General features: G+C 40.5%; 1 protein-coding gene across 1 annotated transcript; it reads left to right on the top strand.

Annotated features, from left to right (window-relative positions):
* The first annotated feature begins 40 nt into the window (after window positions 1-40).
* Window positions 41-8,763, top strand: eef1g (eukaryotic translation elongation factor 1 gamma). The gene is made up of 10 exons (XM_020637118.3): window positions 41-179; window positions 1,064-1,222; window positions 1,442-1,505; window positions 1,916-2,058; window positions 2,916-3,059; window positions 3,206-3,335; window positions 4,605-4,809; window positions 5,468-5,640; window positions 7,090-7,214; window positions 8,401-8,763. The coding sequence occupies exons 1-10, from the start codon at window positions 168-170 to the stop codon at window positions 8,557-8,559; spliced, it is 1,314 nt and encodes a 437-aa protein (XP_020492774.2). The 5' UTR covers window positions 41-167; the 3' UTR covers window positions 8,560-8,763.
* Window positions 8,764-18,731: the final 9,968 nt, after the last annotated feature.

Here is an 18,731-nt window from a genome sequence, read left to right as displayed (position 1 = left end):
AGACAGTTCCTAGGTCTTTAAATGGGACACATCATCACCATGTTGGCAGACTGACTGACCGGAGGCGAAAACGTGAACGCCAGTATTTAAAGTGCGCGCACGACATGACGTGACCGTAAATACGTCACCGCAACGCGCCGTCGTTCTTTCTTTCTCTCGTCCTGAAGATGGCGGCAGGGGTGAGTAAGATGGAGTGGGGACTAATGGCGAGGCTTTCTCGCAAATTTCAGGGCACAATCCATTGTGAATCGGAGCCATCTGGGTTGTTGTTTAATATTTTAACCGATTTGCAATCCATTCGAGCTGTTAGGTAGACGATGCGGGGTTTATTTACGGATATTTTCATTCAGTGTCGATTCTTAGGACAGCTATCGCTTTCATGACGTTGCATTCAGGCTGAATGACGCGCCTGCCCTGGGCCAGCCGTGTGCCACGTTACCTTCTCCTTTTCCACAAGCTCCGAGAACTTAATGTTAAATGAAAACCTGACTTTGCTTAACTAGGTGGGTTAGTTTATGTAGTCCCGAGGAAACCGTATGTTTAAGTAAGCTTAGCTCAAGTTAATGTGTAAGAAGGCTGTCGTGAAATATCGCCGGTAGTTTAGCGTCGAAAGCGAGCTGAAAACCACGTGAATATTTTAATATATTAGACATTTTCTCGCTCAAAGTTGTTCATCGACGTCCAATTAATCTTAGTAACTTGCAGTTTTCTTTAAAAGACGGGCTTTTCTGTGTTTCCTTTGTGTTTTATGATTAAGTATCTTGTCAGGATCAGCATCATTACGTTGTGAGAACATAATTGGACCAAATTTTTTTTTTTTAATTATATTTAGTATTCTGCTTTACAAACCAAATAATAAATTGTCTTCGATAGAATAAAAAAAAATGTCAAAGAAAGAACGAGCTGTAAAGTGGAATGATTAATTTGACCTGTGCTGTGATGTTGCGTTGAGAACAGCCATGACTACGCCTCTTGCTGAAACTGTGATACTTACATTTTTAAATCAAATGTGAGAAATGTTTTTGGATTGCTAAATAATTCCAGATTTTATTCCTCTCCTCAGACTCTGTACACGTACCCAGAGAACTGGCGGGCCTTCAAGGCCCAGATTGCAGCCCAGTACAGTGGTGCTCGCCTGAAATTGGCCAGCAGTTCCCCTGCCTTCACCTTTGGGCAGACGAACCGTACTCCAGCCTTCCTCAACAACTTCCCTCTTGGCAAGGTCAGTTCAAGTGGTTTTGTTGTTTGCGTGGGTGCTCTAGGCATGCTTTGCTTCAAGGGCCCTGAATCACATGAAACAAATAAATGCACATACGTGGCCTTAATTTTTTAAACCAGTTTGACGATGCCCCTTTTGTGTAATATATCTCATTCTGCACTGAACTCTTTGATATCTTGAATTAAAATGGGTCAAATATTTGTATTCTGCTGTTTTTTTTAGGTACCCGCCTACCAGGGAGATGACGGCTTCTGTCTGTTTGAGAGTAATGCCATTGCTCACTACTGTAAGTCTTTAAATAGTTCCCTTTCATGGCTTGCAAACAACACATTTTAATTTTCAAACTTCATTTTTTTTTTTTAAAGGATAGTTTACCGAAAGCAAGAATTACCATGAAGTTTGTTTTTTCCATTTGGTGCGTCCCCTAGAATGAAGGATTCCTCACTGGAACTAGCAAACTATTATTAAATTGATAGTTGACATAATTGATATTGATTATTGAATCAAAATGACTAATTTGCAGTGATTTACGAAAGTCATTTTGGAGGAAGATGGTTCCTTTTTTTCAAGGTGTGTCTGTAGGCCAAACCTGTGCACCAGCTTAAGCAGTGCACGCCTCTTCACAGCAAGATTGAATACACCCTTTATTGTATGAGAAGACCAAAGATTTATTTTCTTTCCACTGTTGCTCTACAGTGAGCAATGAAGTCCTGCGTGGTGCTACACCCCAGGCTGCAGCCCAGGTGCTCCAATGGGTGAGCTTCGCTGACTCAGAGATCATCCCTCCAGCCAGTGCGTGGGTTTTCCCCACTCTGGGAATAATGCAGTTCAACAAGCAGGTAAGCAGCTCAATATTTCATTGACACCTACAATTAAATAGATTTGGTGAAAAGTGGTTGCCAGCGTTTGTTGGCTGGATTTACAGCACTCTCACTTGGCACCTGGTCATGTACTGGTAGCTGTTTGTATTTTGTGTAATCCTCCATAGTCATTCTTCTGTCTTGGTCTTTTCAGGCCACAGAGCAGGCATGCTATAGAGGGGCGAAAGTGTGCATGATTTTGAATTTCTGGCAACCTAAACATTTAATCGTTCAAAGTGAAAGATATTTAGTCAGCAGACAATGTAATGGCTGGTAATAGTCCTGCACACTAATCATGAAATCACCGTCTTGGAAAAGGAAACAGGTGGTCCCCTGTCACTGGGCAAGGCAGTGTCTAATCATGGCACGCAGTCTTAATCTGACGGGGGCAGAGAAACTTGAGACCATGTTCATCCCAGTCATCTCTGTTTGTGAGAAAAAGGCTGGTTCATGCTATGGGCACAACCCAGAAACAGAACTGTGTTTCATGGATTAGGTTATAAAATGTTTTTGCAATGCTTTAGTTTAGAACTTTCTTACTCCTCTATGATCCTGAAGTTTATGTTGTCAGGCAGTCAACAACCACCTCTGTCCTAATTTTCATATTAGAAAACAGGTGGTGGCCTATGTACAAAAAAATGTTAACCCAAGCAAGAATGTTTCAAATCATGTCTTCCTGACACTGGCCTAATTTCTACACTTACTTTCTCTGCACCCTTAATGTAACTTACAGCCAGCATGTGACCTGATGTGTCTTCATTTTTCTTTATAGCGCATCTGTCATGGACGAGATTGTGTAATCCTCCATCGTCATTCTTCTGTCTTGCTCTTTTCAGGCCACAGAGCAGGCCAAAGAAGATGTGAAGAAGGTTCTCACAGTGCTGAACCAGCACCTAAACACCCGCACCTTCCTGGTAGGGGAGAGGATCAGCCTTGCTGACATCTCCGTGGCCTGCTCCATGCTCTGGCTCTACAAACAGGTGGGATTTACACAGAACAGATGACAGAAGTTCAATGCCACATGCTGATAATTCATTCTTAACATTTCCCAGAGAAAAATCTGAGATGTGACATTTGAGTGAAGAGGCTCTCTGTATAGTGCTAATGCCTTTCTGCTTGCTTTTAGGTCCTTGAGCCTTCTTTCCGTCAGCCTTTCCCCAACGTGACTCGCTGGTTCCTCACCTGTGTCAACCAGCCGCAGTTCAAGGCTGTCCTGGGAGATGTCAAAATATGTGAAAAGATGGCCCAGTTTGATGGTGAGTTACAAAGCCTTAAGATTAGAACACACAAATTAAAGTTTGGGAACCACTGTGTTATAGAGAAGTGAATCTGTACAAGATACGTTTTAGTTAGTGTCCTACAGTAGTGTAATATCACATGGCACGCATGTCTGTTCACTACTTCAAAATCTAAGCTACTCCATCAATTTAAAAAACAAAAAAAAAAACAACCTCTGCTTAATTTTTATGATGAGCTGCAATGTTGCTAGTCAGAATTCCCACTTTATTTGACAAAGTTAATCAAGTTAGCTCTGTAATGTAAAGAGTGAACTTAAACGTTAGTTTATGAACGACTGATTTGGACGTTTGCTCCTTTGTAGTTATGTCAGACCAAACTTAAAGTTTCTACGAGGGTTGAAACGTTTGTTTAACCGTTAGTTTTCATCATCTCATGTTAGTAGATGGTCCCCTGTCTTTGGGCAAGGCAGTGTCCAATCATGGCACGCAGTCTTAATCTGACGGGGGCAGAGAAACTTGAGACCATGTTCATCCCAGTCATCTCTGTTTGTGAGAAAAAGGCTGGTTCATGCTATGGGCACAAACGAAGACTGTTGTTCGAGATTGTTAATTTGATATGTCTGTTGAACACTGGCCAGCGAAGATTGATACTGTTTTGTTCTGTGTTGCTTAAGAATTCCACAGTTTCTTTTGGGAAGGCTTTATTGCATATGGAAGTCTATGACTAACAATTACATTTTCTAAGTTTTCTGACAAGGGAAGATTGTTGTAGTTTCAGGCCGTTGGTCGACATTTTTCTTTCCCAGCAGAAATTGCTGTAACACTCACCTGCAGAGTTTAAATAGAGGAGTTGCTTACATCCACTGAAGTAAAAACATTAGCACTAGGTGCTTACTCTGCTAAAAGGTTATTAACAGAAGCAAATGACAGATGTGAACATTGAAACTTTCTGCAGCCAGAATAAAAGGCCAAATGTGCAGATTTCATAGCATAGAGTAAATATGCAGTGGTCCCTTTGCAAAGAATTCAAACAGGCTGGACTAAGTTGAAATTTGACTAGAGGCTATGTGGCTAAGGCAGAGCTTATGAAGATAACTACAAATGTGTGATTTATATTATATACCCAATTACTTTCAGGGACACAGAATTGCCTTATTAACGACTTGTTGCTTTTTATATTTTGTAAACAATGTCAAGAGTCAAAGCCAGAGTGGCTCCAGAGTGTGCTAACCCGAAGTGAAATAACGGAACATTTAACTGAAAACATGTTTTGCTCTGTTTATCCAGCCAAGAAGTTTTCCGAGATGCAGCCCAAGAAAGAGGCCCCTGCAAAAAAAGAGAAGGGAGCAAAAGAGGCAGCCAAGCCCCAGGAGAAGAAGGAAAAGAAGAAGGAAGAGAAGAAGCCAGCCCCCCAAGAGGATATGGACGACTGTGACGCTGCTTTGGCTGCAGAGCCCAAAACAAAGGACCCCTATGCACATCTGCCAAAGAGGTAGAAGATCTTGCAGCTTTTGTGCGTGTTTGTCTGGGCATACACATACTACATATTTAGATAACAATAACATAATAAGCAGTGACCAATCACACGCTATAGCAATATTAAATCCTTGTCAGTGAAAGATATTTAGTAAGCAGGCAATGTAATGGCTGGTAAGAGGCCTGCACACTAATCATGAAATCTCCATCTTGGAAAAGGAAACAGGTGGTCCCCTGTCTTTGGGCAAGGCAGTGTCTAATCATGGCGCGCAGTCTTAATCTGACGGGGGCAGAGAAACTTGAGACCATGTTCATCCCAGTCATCTCTGTTTGTGAGAAAAAGGCTGGTTCATGCTATGGGCACAACCCAGAAATAGAACTGTGTTTCATGGATTAGGTTATAAAATGTTTTTGCAATGCTTTAGAGCTTTCTTATGCATATAAAATGATCCTGAAGATTATGTTGTCAGGCAGTCAACAACCACCTCTGTCCTAATTTTCATATTAGGAAACAGGTGGTGTCCCAGATACAAAAAAAAAATCAAGTTAACCCAAGCAAGAATGTTTCAAATCATGTCTTTATGACACTGACCTAATTTCTACACTTTTTTTTTTTATGTAACCTACAGCCAGCAGAATTATTTGACCTGATGTGTCTCCATTTCTCTTTGTAGCACATTTGTCATGGACGAGTTCAAGAGAAAGTATTCCAACGAGGACACACTGAAAGTAGCCATTCCCCACTTCTGGGAGCAGTTTGACCGTGAGGGGTTCTCCATCTGGCACTGCCAGTACAAATACCCCGAGGAGCTCACCCAAACCTTTAAGAGCTGCAACCTTATCACAGGTAAGACTTGCGGTTATACCACGCCCAATGTACAGAGGCCAATACTCTTGTTGCACAGCTGTGGGTTCGAATCTGACCTTGGCCCGTTGCGTGTCATAGATGGTCGCCATCATGGGAACACCCAGAAAATATTGCATCTGTTTTGTGCTGAGGAGAAAAAGTACTACAGCAGTGTTTCTCCTACCATTATATTAGGGGGGGGGGGGGGGGGGGGGGTGACCCGGCACCCCCCGCCCCCCGCCCCCCTTGATGGTCAAGTCAATTTTATTTTCTATATAGCGCCAGATCACAACAGAAGTCATAAGGATACCTTTCCTATTGAACAGGTCTCTAGCTTGTTCTTTTATTAAGCAAACTAAATAGCCTTATGTTATTTATCTTATTTACCCAACGTCATGCCAATTTCTGTTTCTACATGGTCACGTGTTTACAATTCTCCTGTGTCGTGCACGACGGAGTTCGCCCTGATGCGCACACAGTCACTTGCGCGAGCACACTCGCCAGCGGAGGCCTGGGTGTGTGTGGTTGTGTCTCACGGATGCACACTCAATAATAAAAAGCCCATAAGAAACATCAGAAAATAAAGTAGTTGGCTTAGTGGACTTCAGACTTTTCGGGGCATGTCTCTCTCTCTGCCGTTACTCGGGATGCTCTGTTGGCACGCTGTATTCAGGGGTGCTCAGAAAATGAGAGATGCATTCTGGTGCGCTCAGAAACGGGAGTTGCAGGAACAAATACTAAGCTGGACATACTGTTAAAAGTTTAAATAATTAAGGGTTTATATTGACTGCTGTAATTAAAAGGAACACATGAACACCATGATTCCTTTAAGTATCTGTTGCGCTGTCTGACTCTGACAGATAATCTAAAGAACCACCAGTTAGCTTTTTGGTCCCCTGTCTTTGGGCAAGGCAGTGTCCAATCATGGCACGCAGTCTTAATCTGACGGGGGCAGAGAAACTTGAGACCATGTTCATCCCAGTCATCTCTGTTTGTGAGAAAAAGGCTGGTTCATGCTATGGCCACAGTAGAGACCAGAGTTAAAGTACCATTATTTTGGACCATGAGATAACTACTTTGATGATGTTTTGTTTGTAAATGTTTTCTTTAAAGGCAGACTTGGAGTTGCTGTTGATAATCAAGATTAAGTCCAGTTAATACAGTTCTCAAAAAATACTACGGTGGCAACATGCAATAAAAAAAAATGTAAAGTCTATTAAGTCTTTCATTGAGAGACAGGACAGTGGATTTAGTTTGAAATCAGGTAGCGAGTTGGAAATGACATGCAAAGGAGCCACAGGTCAGATTAGAACCTGGTCAGCCTGCCTCGAGGGCTTCAGCCTCTGTATATGGGGTGTGTGAACCAACCACTAGGACACTGGCACACCCACTTTCCTTGTATATCAATGATGTACTCAGCCCATCTCAACCCTGTTATGTCATACACAGGTATGTTCCAGCGCCTGGACAAACTCAGAAAGACCGCCTTCGCCAGTGTCATATTGTTTGGCACCAACAACGACAGTAGCATCTCTGGCATCTGGGTCTTCAGGGGTCAGGACCTGGCCTTCCCTGTAAGTATCCATGTAGGAAGACGCTTTCCACAGTGCCCTGATTTAAAAACCTCTGGGCTGAAGTTATTTATATACTAACTGTGAAATTGTAAGGCTGGAAGTCAGTGTTGTCCTGTCAGTCAAAAAAAACTTCTGGAAAAATGTTCCTCGTCTTTAGCTCAGAGGATGGTCCCCTGTCTTTGGGCAAGGCAGTGTCCAATCATGGCACGCAGTCTTAATCTGACGGGGGCAGAGAAACTTGAGACCATGTTCATCCCAGTCATCTCTGTTTTAGTGAGAAAAAGGCTGGTTCATGCTATGGGCACAAACCATTCAGAAAATGCTTTGACACCACATGTGAACACGGGATTATGCGTGATCACAAAATGAAACTCCCATTTTCCAGCAGAAACATAATATGGCTGTGATGCCTCTTATAAATTCATATACTTGTAAAACAAATTGATGCTTCTGCTTTTTCAAGTTCCAGCTAAATCAGATTGAGGACATGGCTGCAATGGAGGCTTTAACCAGCCTCAACTACAATTACAACTTCACTTTTTCTGTTTGAGTGAATCAAAGAGCAGCAGTATTTTAATAGTTGAAACAGTTCCCTTAAAGTAGCCCATCAAATACTGTAAGCCTTTAAACTATCAGGGGCCATTTCACAATGGTTGTGGTTGAAATTATGTAGCTTTTAAATATTGTCAGGCAGGTGAAAAAGTAAATTTTCCAATCCTAACTTGTTATCTTAAAGTTTCTATTCAACAAACCAGCACCCCACATGGTTCCATTTCAAACTGTCTGCCCCTGTTTTCTTTGGATGGGTTTATTTTGCCATGTGGGAAAAAAGCTATTGAGTAGTGCTGGCAGCTCCGTTAGTTTTCCTATCATGCTTTGAGCACAATCATATGGTTGTGATGGACAATGAAAGGAGGCAAATTTTGGTTGACATGTCAATAAAATGAGAGCTGCCACGCCTACATAGTCCTGAGTAAGGGTCTAAACTACTATAATAAGCTCTTGTAGGACAAGGTTTTCTAATAGTTGTGAATGTTTATTTTCACTCCCAATTTGTTGCAAATGCTAAATGATGTCTTCAATTTTGACATACGATATATTTTATCGACAAGTAATTTCAAGTTTTAACCAAGTTGTGGAAATGTACTTGCTTTCAAGTAAATAATTGTTTTCAATTCCCTTCCAGCTGTCTCCTGACTGGCAAATCGACTACGAGTCATATGACTGGCGCAAGCTGGATCCAGACAGTGACGAGTGCAAAACCATGGTGAAGGAGTACTTCGCCTGGGAGGGAGACTTCAAGCATGTGGGCAAAGCTTTCAACCAGGGCAAGGTCTTCAAATGAGGAGACACTGGGAACAATGTCAGCGCAAGCACCCTGCGCCTCTGCTTTCCAGCACTTAAACTTACGGACTTTCAGCCACCACGTGCTTACCTTACTGCAACAATGACTCAGAATGACGGTGTTTGAAGACAACATTTTGTCTCAGTGGCCCCAACCTGTTTTTTTTTGTTTGACCTGCGAAATAAAGCATTTTCCACAATGCCATCTATGGGATTCAATGTCTGTGTTGAGCTTTTTCATGAACAGTAAACCATATACAATTTATTTTAATTAAAATTAATGTATGTTATGCAATCCAAAAAAGCCAAATGAAATGTTAGAGGTGGAAAAGTAAAATTTGGTGCCACACAAGGATCAATACACAGAGTGGCAGAGCAGTGAAAACTGAATTGCAAGTCTGTGTGGACCTCCAGTAAAGATTTGATATAAAAACCTTGCCACATCTATGTAGACCTTTTAACACTCTTTACCTACAGTTCAATGGTACAACTGTACACACTTAAACCACAACCAATGATGATGCTGGGTGTGGTTGGAAATGTGACTCAGTTAAAATGATCAGTAAGATCAGTCACAGCAGCATCAGATGCTCATAATGTAGATGCTGTGAATGTGTTCTTTAAGTCAATGTTCCACTTCATGTTTATGTAAGCCCAGGGTATCCTTAGTGGGGAAAAGTAAGCAGCTAGGGTGGTCTGCCTCCTCCCCATCATAACCCTTGAATTTAAGTTGTTAACAAGACATAAAATATGAGCAATGTCATCAAAATATGATTAGTTTTGTCTTCATGTACAGAAGAAACAAAACATGAAACAAATTCCTTTCATTACACTCCACAGACTAGTAACCTTTGAATCTCTCAACTACCTGTCTTACTCTCCCTCCCGGGCCTCTGACAGGTTTGATGGTAGCCTACTGGTGTTTCCCTGTTTTAAGACTTTATCAGTATTTAATATTGTATAATACACCCAGGGAACTTTCTCATGATTGTATGGATTGAAGCGGAGGCGAGTGCCTCTAAAATGATCAGGGAAAGCAAGTTGCAGCTTGTCAAACTATTTTGTTGGGTCAAAAGGAAAAAGTAGCCAGCTGTAATTCAGATTCTAAAGAGCTGTTCAGCTTGTGCACAGCACTTGGATACACTTAGCATATAAAGGAGAGAAGCAGCCATTAAACACTGTGACTTCAAAACTATCGCAGTATTTTCTGCTTATGTTGCAAAGCTCCTGCTGCCCTGCAGGGGGCATCCAAAGACCTGGCATTTAAACACTTGAGTCTTGCTGAATGGAGTGCTTCTAACAGGGCGAGTAAATGACTGGGCTGAGCTCTGCGGTTTGCTCAGTCTAACACAAGAATGTTGTCTGCTTTTAACTATGGGTTTTTTGTTTTGATGTCGTTTGTGCTTCCCCGAGGGAAAGAAGCCTGAAATGAATCTTTATAAAGAACTCAAATGCCCTGTTAAATGTCATCTAAGGCCAAGGGGTTATTAACTAAACTATGTTCTTCTAAGATTCAATAAGTTAGACACAGTTAAACATTGTCATAATCAAACCAAAAACATGTCTATTAGATCTTCTTACATGAACTTTATGTTTTGAAAGTCCGCTCTGAAATGATAAAAAAAAGAAAACTTTCTACAGACACAATCATTGAAAGAATGCTGCTATGACTTCATCTTCCTGAAGTTAATTCACTTAAAAGAAAAATATTTGATCATACATTAAAATGTATATTCATGCTTCAATGGCAGATCAAATTACCTTGTTTGGCCTGACCACACCCAGATTTAAGGCAGAAATGGCATCTGTCAGTACTTACTTCTGCAAGTAGGCTTCACTAAAAGAAGAAATGATTTCTAATAAGAGGAATAGATCATAAATGGTGACATTTATTTTCCTACTCATTCCTCCTTTATGCGTCAGCCTTGATGCTCAATTTTACATTCAGAACTTTCTTTAGTTTAGCATGTTTATCTTCAATACCCAAATGAACTGTGATGACAAAGTCTTAGCTTTAATCGGACACACCCAACTGTATAAAAGTTTACACAGCACTTCATTGGTTGTTGACTGTTCCCACACCTGCAACCTGGCTTAGTCTTTCACTTCTGCTGTAACTGATTTCTTTGTTCACTGCCTCATTGTTTTTTCTTTGCACAGTAGCTGCAGGGAAAATAGGACACCTGGGCCAGCCCATATTATGAGTTCAGTTTAGGTCAATTTGTAGTATCTTCTTTGAAAGTTTAAAGTAATGCATTTAGCACATCAGCACATTTAGCATTTACTTTAAACACGCAATAAGTCCATTAAAAGTTAGGAAGGTCTTGGGTGGATCTCTTTTCCTCTCTGACACACACTCACTCACACTCGAGGGATGCACGAGCAACAAGTCAGATGCTGGAGTGAGTCAGACGTGTCATTTTTTCCAACTTACTAAGCATGATTACAGCTCATTTTTTACCACAACCATCTCTCACCATATTGTTAAAGCAGGGAGGCCATTTTAGTTTTTGCTCTGTGGTCTCATGGAAATCAGAAAATGGAAATGTTCCCACAACAGCGAAGTCCTTGAACACATGACTCACCCATCCTGTGGATCGTGGTGGAAGAGGGTTGTAACTTGAGCAAATAACTTCACCCACTGCGTCGCAGCAATTACAACACTGCCGATGGCTAACCCTTCGATTGCTGAGGGAGTGATGTTACAATTGCCTTTCAACATGTCAGCGAATATGAAATTGAAGTTTGGAGGAAGAGTTTTTCAACTCCTGAGGCAAGCTTTTAAATGATGGTTGCTATATGAGTATCCCACAGTTTCCTGATTATTATTTTCATGTGTCGTGTTTAGTAACTTCAGAGTTAAATAGTTAAACTAAAGCAGTCCATAAGAACAATACGTAATCTTGTGCCAACAGCAACATTTTCTCTTCCAGCCCTGCCAATCTTGCTTCCCGCCTGGTCTTTATTTCTTGGCCACACACTCTTCTTCCTTTCACTTCCTCTTCCCCCCCCTGTCCTTACTCTCTGGACTTTTTTTTTTTTTGATGTCCTCTTGCAAGGGAGGGAGGGGAGAGAGGAATAGGGCTTCTTCTTCAAAACAGTTGCAGCAGAGAGGAGCGCTATGAAGGGAGGGAAAGCAAGAGCCTGTATTGTTTCACAACACAGGGTCCCTGTGCGGCTGTCAGCCCCCCCTGCGGGAGCTTAAGGCATGGTATGCATGTGCTGAGCATCTGGTAGTGCAGGACACTCACATCTGGAAAAGAGTGTGGCGGTCTGTAGGTTGGTGGGGGGCTTGGAACAGCGAGGTGAAGGGCTAACACGCTTAAATCCAACACAGTTTTCTTTACAAAACCTCTTACAGACTCCATCGCTATACAGAAAGTCCCCTTCTATGGGTTTAGCATTTTTGGTGACTAGATGACAGACTGACTCGAAAGACAGTTATAATTAGCAGGAGAATGTGCAGATTTTTTTTTTTAGGCTGGAGCTGCGGCCACAAAGTCCTTAAATAGACATTTTCTTGTGCTTTAGACATGTTTACGGCTCTGCTGCAGAGTCTGTGCTTAATGGCTGATACAACAGTGGGCAAGTCTTGTCAGCGGGTCGTAGGGGCGTCTCTAGGCTGCTAGAAACAACGCTCAGACACCACACATAGACAGTCCCACCCGCACACAAGTTTTATTGAGTTTCCTTCGGATCAAGTCTGGGAATGGACTTGTTGTCCCACTAACACGCACTAAAACTTCAAAACGGAAAAAGGGATCCTTAGCCAGCCCTTGAGGGCTACTTCACCTTAAGCGTCCTCTTTTTGCATTTGAGCTACAGCCAAGACTTGCTAAACTTAACCGTAACTCAAGAAAAGGCAAGCAGGGGGTTCATAGAAGTCAAGTAAGGACTCAGGTGAGGACTCACACATGTAAAAACAGAGGAGCTATGAAAATGGTGGTACAAAGCAATATCTGCATACATCCTCTGAAATCTGTTTCTATTAAACAAGAACGGTGACCTTCAGATCGTGACCTCTGTCCCGCAGTGAGGGGTGTTTCTTCCCATTTGTGCACTTAAAAGGGTGTGAGCCGAACATTTCTCTGCTGTAGGCTGCTAAAGCGCAACATGATGATTTAGTACAGAAATGGAATGAGTGAGGTCACAGGTCAGTCTTCCGATGGGAAATAGCTGAAGAAGGCAGGACGGGACACGATGATATGATATAGCAACAGAGCAGGCACGGCCGAATAATAATAATAAGTATAGCATGTGTATGTTGAACCCTCTTTGTTTGGAGAAGTGACGATTGAATTAGTTATTTCTCTGTACGTTTGTGTTGCCCTGCAACAGAGTTTGCCCTTGTGAGTAAGGAGAGGAAAGTGCGTGACACAAAGGAAGAGAGGAGAGGTACAGCGGAGGGAAAACAGACAGCCCCTGCACTTATGGACAAGAAACCCCAGTGTTGTCTCTGGCTCATGTTACCAGAATCTGGAGGTGGGGCAAGAGGCGTGATGTTGTCAAACTGAAGCAAAAATATAATACGTATCGCCATGACTACCAAGTGGACTAAATATTGATCACTGTTATGAATTCAAACAAACCTAAGTAAATTTTGTTTAAAATATATATCATATCTTTTTTTAAATACAATAGGTTTAGGTAATTCCCTTTTTTCAAATTGGTGACCAACTTGTCATTGTGAATTGAAATTATATCTTTTAAAAGTTCATCATTATAGCTTTATAATCACCTTGTGGTTGGTTGTTTGCTGAACCTTCAATTTTCAAAAGTGTCTGAGCTATTCATTATCCTCTCTTGAAACACACTTGAAGCTGCCCCACGTTGTTAAGTAGGTACTTTGCAGGTATGATAACTAAAATTAGCACAAGTAAGACATTATTTCAGCTCTCTCTAAAACCTTTAATAGACCACTCTCATTCCAGTATTTACCTGGTTGAGCTCCCTGAACAATAGAAAAAAAAGGTTACTCAACCCTGCATGTGAATGAACAGTCTTCATGTATTGACTTGCTTGTAGTTCATAGTTCACATTTCACTCCAATAGAAAGCATTGCAATGTCGGTACGTCTAACAGCTATGACAGGAATGTGCAGCTCGGGAAGGTTACTTAAGCGCAACAGATGGGTGGTGCTGAGCCGTAGGGAGGAGAAACTCTTGCAAAATTCTTAATCACAGACTTGGATCAATAACTAAAAACAGTGAACAGTTAGTGATTGTCACGCTATGAAGAGACATTAAAAGCTAATAAGAGCTATCTGTTGCTCAGTCAATGCGTCAAATATGTGGAGTTACTCAACTTTTCTCAGGGCTGATATGTTGAAACACACCTAAAGCACTCTGAAAATTGCTCTGAAAGCCATTCAAGCCTGAACCTGTGAAAGGAGTTCCCGGCCTTATTCTGTTTAGCTGAGTACTGAATAGGGCAGACATGAAAAAGATCACATTAAAACAGGAAGGAAGGAAGGGGGGTCATCTTTACTAGGAAACAATAACAAACTTTGTTTAACAAAGCGAGGTTCCTTACTACGTTACAAACTGCTTTGTGGCATGGATTATTTATCTGTACACACACGAGGCATCGCTATGGAAACATGCCTGCAAGTACCTGCCCCCTTGCTTATTATGTTGCTATAGCAGCCATCCCAGAATAGTCTTTCTCTTCTTCTTTTTTTTTCCCTCATCGGCCCTCCCTTGTGTTCGTGACTCACAACTTGCAGTGGAAACCACAATTCAATCTGTCTCTCATTCCCCTTTGCTTCTTTGTACCAAAAGAACGGCTCGTCTTTTTGAATCATCAGCGTGTGTGTGTGTGTGTGTGTGTGTGTGTGTGTGTGTGTGTGTGTGTGTGTGCGCATGCGCATGTGTGTGCGCATGTGTGTGCTTATGATGAAGAACACGCTGTAGGGGGAATTCCAAAATGATTACCAATGATGAGTTACTATGGAAATGGCAAATATCAGACGGGGTGACCTGGGTGTTGTAAGATAGTGTATCTTGAGTAGTTCACACTGTCATTAGCTGACTGTGTGTTCTCTGTGGTTGTAATCTCTCCATGGTTACTTCAAGTCCACTTTGTTAGGAGAAGTCCCAGCTTGTGCTCTGCTTACGCACAGGGCTCCTGGGGCACGATAACACCAAATCACATGCGTGATGACAAGATGCATACAATATAACAAACGATACGTGCAGTAATGAAGTTAAGAGAAACCTGTTGGACGATGATGTGAAGATAAACAACATGATCTCTCTGGTTTTTACCTTTTACTTTATCATCCTGAAGGAAATTACATTGTTTCAGAACCATAGTTCAACATGATTTTTTATTTTTTTTGTTGGAGATGAAGAAAATCCAATTATCAGTGCTAATTAAATGAAGTTCAGTTAAATGGGATTTTAAAAGAGCCTCACATACAGCTTGGTGCCTTTCCTAAACTTTGAAAGTAATTTAACCATTCAGGAAATTCCTGAACGTATTTCATGCTTGATTGGTCAGAACTGTAAACGTTTAAAAATTATTCTCCAAGACACTTTGACACAGAGGTTTACAAGTTAAAATGTTGAATTTACTTCAAATATGTTTGGAAACTGTTAGAGGCAAAATATTTCTGCATTATATAGTCAAATATTATTTCATTGAATAAGTATTATTGACAGAATAAGTGACTGTAATACCGTTGCTTAAGTGAAGGTACTGCACTGTGAAATGATTTCACTAAAAGTAACAGTCTGGCATTTCAAATGGGATAAAAATATTTTAAAAAGGCATGTGTATCAACAGCAGAATTTACTTTAAGTGTCAAAGGTTAAAGCCGTCATTTTTACACTTTGCTTTTGAAACAATACTAATGCTGCATGAATGTGTGCTTTGTATTAAATGCATCTTTAATAGTGTAGTGAAGGACTGATATTTAGGCTATTTTCAAAAGTGCTATATTTTGAGGTGTTCATTGGATAGAAGGGCTATGAATAACTGATAAGAGACAGAAAAGTCAGCACGCCAAATGTCCTTCAAAGTATGTTTCTCCTTGGCAGAGCAGCAGTGCACAGACCAACAACAGACGCATTTACATTTTATGAAAAACTGTGAACTTAGTGTAACAGAAAAACCACAGAATTCATATACATTTAACAAATATATAAAACATACCATATTGAATATAAAACAAAACTGCAAAATGAGTGAAGTGAAGTAAAAACTGCTATATTGCTCTTTAAAATGTAGTAGGAGTTGAATAATAAAGAAGCCTTTTTTCAGTGGCATTTAAAATAAGTTAAGATAAACTTTATTGATCCCCATTGGGGAAATTTGGTTGTTACAACAGCTCAAAAAAGAGTAGAATCAGCAAAAGATAGCAAAAAGTATGAAACAAATTGACAGTAATTAAATATAAGTAGAAACAAACTTTAGTGATAAAAGTAAACTTTCACATGTGGAAAGGCAGAAAACAGTTTTCTTTTAAACTGGATGCTAAATAAACTCAGTCAGTAACATTCCACCTCTGATTATAACAAGAAGATCTGATCTGTATAGTTATGAAAATTATATGCGACGACATTTGTGCTGTACATTATTGAAGACAAAAGTCACGTGTGAATTGTATTAGAAGTTTTAATTCAGGGGATTTATTTACATCTTTACTGTCAGCCTGTTCTGTCTTTTATTATTATAAAGTTGGTGAGTAATGGGCGTCATCATTCGTATTGTCTTTATTGCATTTCATTTATTAAACTGGTTTCATATTTTAACCTGATAAACTTTTTATTTTTCTCTTTCAAGTTTCCATATTTTTGGGGATTTTTACATTTTGTTGTTTTATATGAAAGAGATCTTCATTAGACTAACTGTTTTAGTCTGTTCCTCAACCAAGACTATGTTTCAAATAGCTCTCAGTAGACTGTATGAAGTGGAACCTTTAGTGGGAACACATGATGTGTCCCTGTGAATTACTGAGATTTGAGTGTTTTTGACTCATCCTCAACAAAAGGGCATTCAGTCATTTATCAAGAACACAAGCTTGGTCTGTAGTACATTTCCTTTGACATTCTTTGAAACTGACAATGCCTCTTTGACAATGTTTATCTGACTGTGTCTTTAGCGTCGGCTGCTGAGACATTTGTCACAATATTGACAATGTAGCGTTGTGTAAAAAAATCTAATGAAGCAGGAATACAAAGATCTCTTCTACTTGCACACAATATGGTTTGTGTGGTGAGTGTCTGTTGTAAACAAATATCTTTGCAGAGACAGACTGGGCTTTTTAAAGACATATGAAGTGTTTTTGACAATTTCAAACAACCACTTATTGATCCAACAACATTCATTTCAGTGGAATTACTGCAAATTAAAAGTGATGCCGAGTTCAACCTTTTACACTATGTCAGAATAGAGACAAATAAATCAGAAAGACAACAACAGACACTGTGGTACATCCAATGCTCACTTGGGTTATCTGTTACACCCTACAACTTACTAAACTTCATTCTGAATATCATAAATTAATGTCATGAGTCACCTGAAGTTTGCATACATACAAAATAAAGATCGAGTTACATTCTCACATGTGTTTTGGAACATCTATTGGATCCCTTGTTCTCAAAAATTATCTTTATGACTCACGAAAAGTGAGTGGCCTTTTGCCAAGAACACAGCCCACATTGTCTGAATTAGGAAAGAATTTATGAGGATAATTGTGACATTTTACACATAATAACACAAGAACATTCTCTTCACCAAAGCCTGACCATTTTATGTTTTTGGAAACCTATTGGGAGTCCCACTGCTTTAAAAACTGAGTTGGCAGAGTGTCAGATAGTCCTTTGTGTCTGATCAATCCTGTATTACACAATCAAATGTACAACTCCCTCCCATCTGGCTCCTATGCAAATAATAAGCAGAGCCAGGCAGTTGCTTTAAGAAATGTGATCAAATTTAAATAATCATTAGGTACAAATACTTGTGTCACTTTTATTTAATCCCATCACAAGTTAACAGTTTTGCTCGTGCTGGTGCCATCTGACTTCCCTTATCCTGCTCTGCATTAATCATACCCACATGCTCAAACAAACACACACAAACACACACTCATACACATACACATACACCCACACACCCCCCCCCCCCCCCACACACACACACACACGTTCAAGTGTCCATCCCCATCTAATCCTCTGGTTTTCCTCTGCTTTACAATCTGAGCTGCCCTGTTTTCATTGTAGTCACGGGCTGTGAGTCATCGCTCGTCTGAGCCAAGCTATTTGCGCTGGTTCACACTGGCTGACACACCTAGGCGCAGGAAACACACCCATTCCCACATATCCTTGAATTCAACAAGAGTGACCTGCCACAAAACCGTGATAGTTAGAGGGGATTTGGTTGGTAAAAAACTAGCCCTGGATGTGCAAAACATTCAGGACATAACCCTAAAGTTAAGTTTTGTTTCAATTGCACAATCCACATTTTTATTGTCTCGTAGCTCTTCTCCCACTGTAATTTGGAATTCATCCAGTTGAATAAATAAGTAGCAGGGACTTTAACCTGAATTCACCTCCCTAGCATATGCAATAGCTCTTGAGCACCAGTAAAAGTCCACAAACATGGTCACTCTTTGTAGTAAAAGCTTAGTCTAGCAGTGGGAGTGTTTACTGTGGGGTTGTTATGTGACCATAAACATTCAAAACCTTCATGCAAGTTGTTGAACAGCACACAGCTGGGAAGACATCCCCCTGTTTAAGTGTACACACATCGTAGGAGTTGTCTGAGTGGAAGCAGCTATTTGCTTGAAGCTGGAACTGTTCTTCAAAGGCAACAACAGCCACACCTCAGTGGCTCTGAAGTGAAACCTTAGTGAAGCCGAGCAAACAGGTGTGAGAGCAGAGCACTATATGGGATGATGCATAGGGAAAGGGTTGTTAATGTGGAATAGAATCCAGACAGAGTGTGTCTCGCCCTGAAGGGATTCATCCGCAATAAAAACCAACTCATATTATATATATAACAAGGCTACTTACCTAAGAAATAAAAAAATCAAAATATTGATTTTGAAATAATTTTACTGATTGAAATTGTTTTTATTTCTTCCACTAAACAAATTAGAATCAACAGTAAGAGCTGTCCTAAATGCAGCTTATTCTGTAGCAGCATTAAGGACAACATGTTAATAATAAA

This window comes from Labrus bergylta, chromosome 9 (assembly GCF_963930695.1).
Source record: "Labrus bergylta chromosome 9, fLabBer1.1, whole genome shotgun sequence".
Classification (NCBI taxonomy): domain Eukaryota; kingdom Metazoa; phylum Chordata; class Actinopteri; order Labriformes; family Labridae; genus Labrus; species Labrus bergylta.
This window is presented reverse-complemented; position numbering and strand designations above follow the sequence as displayed.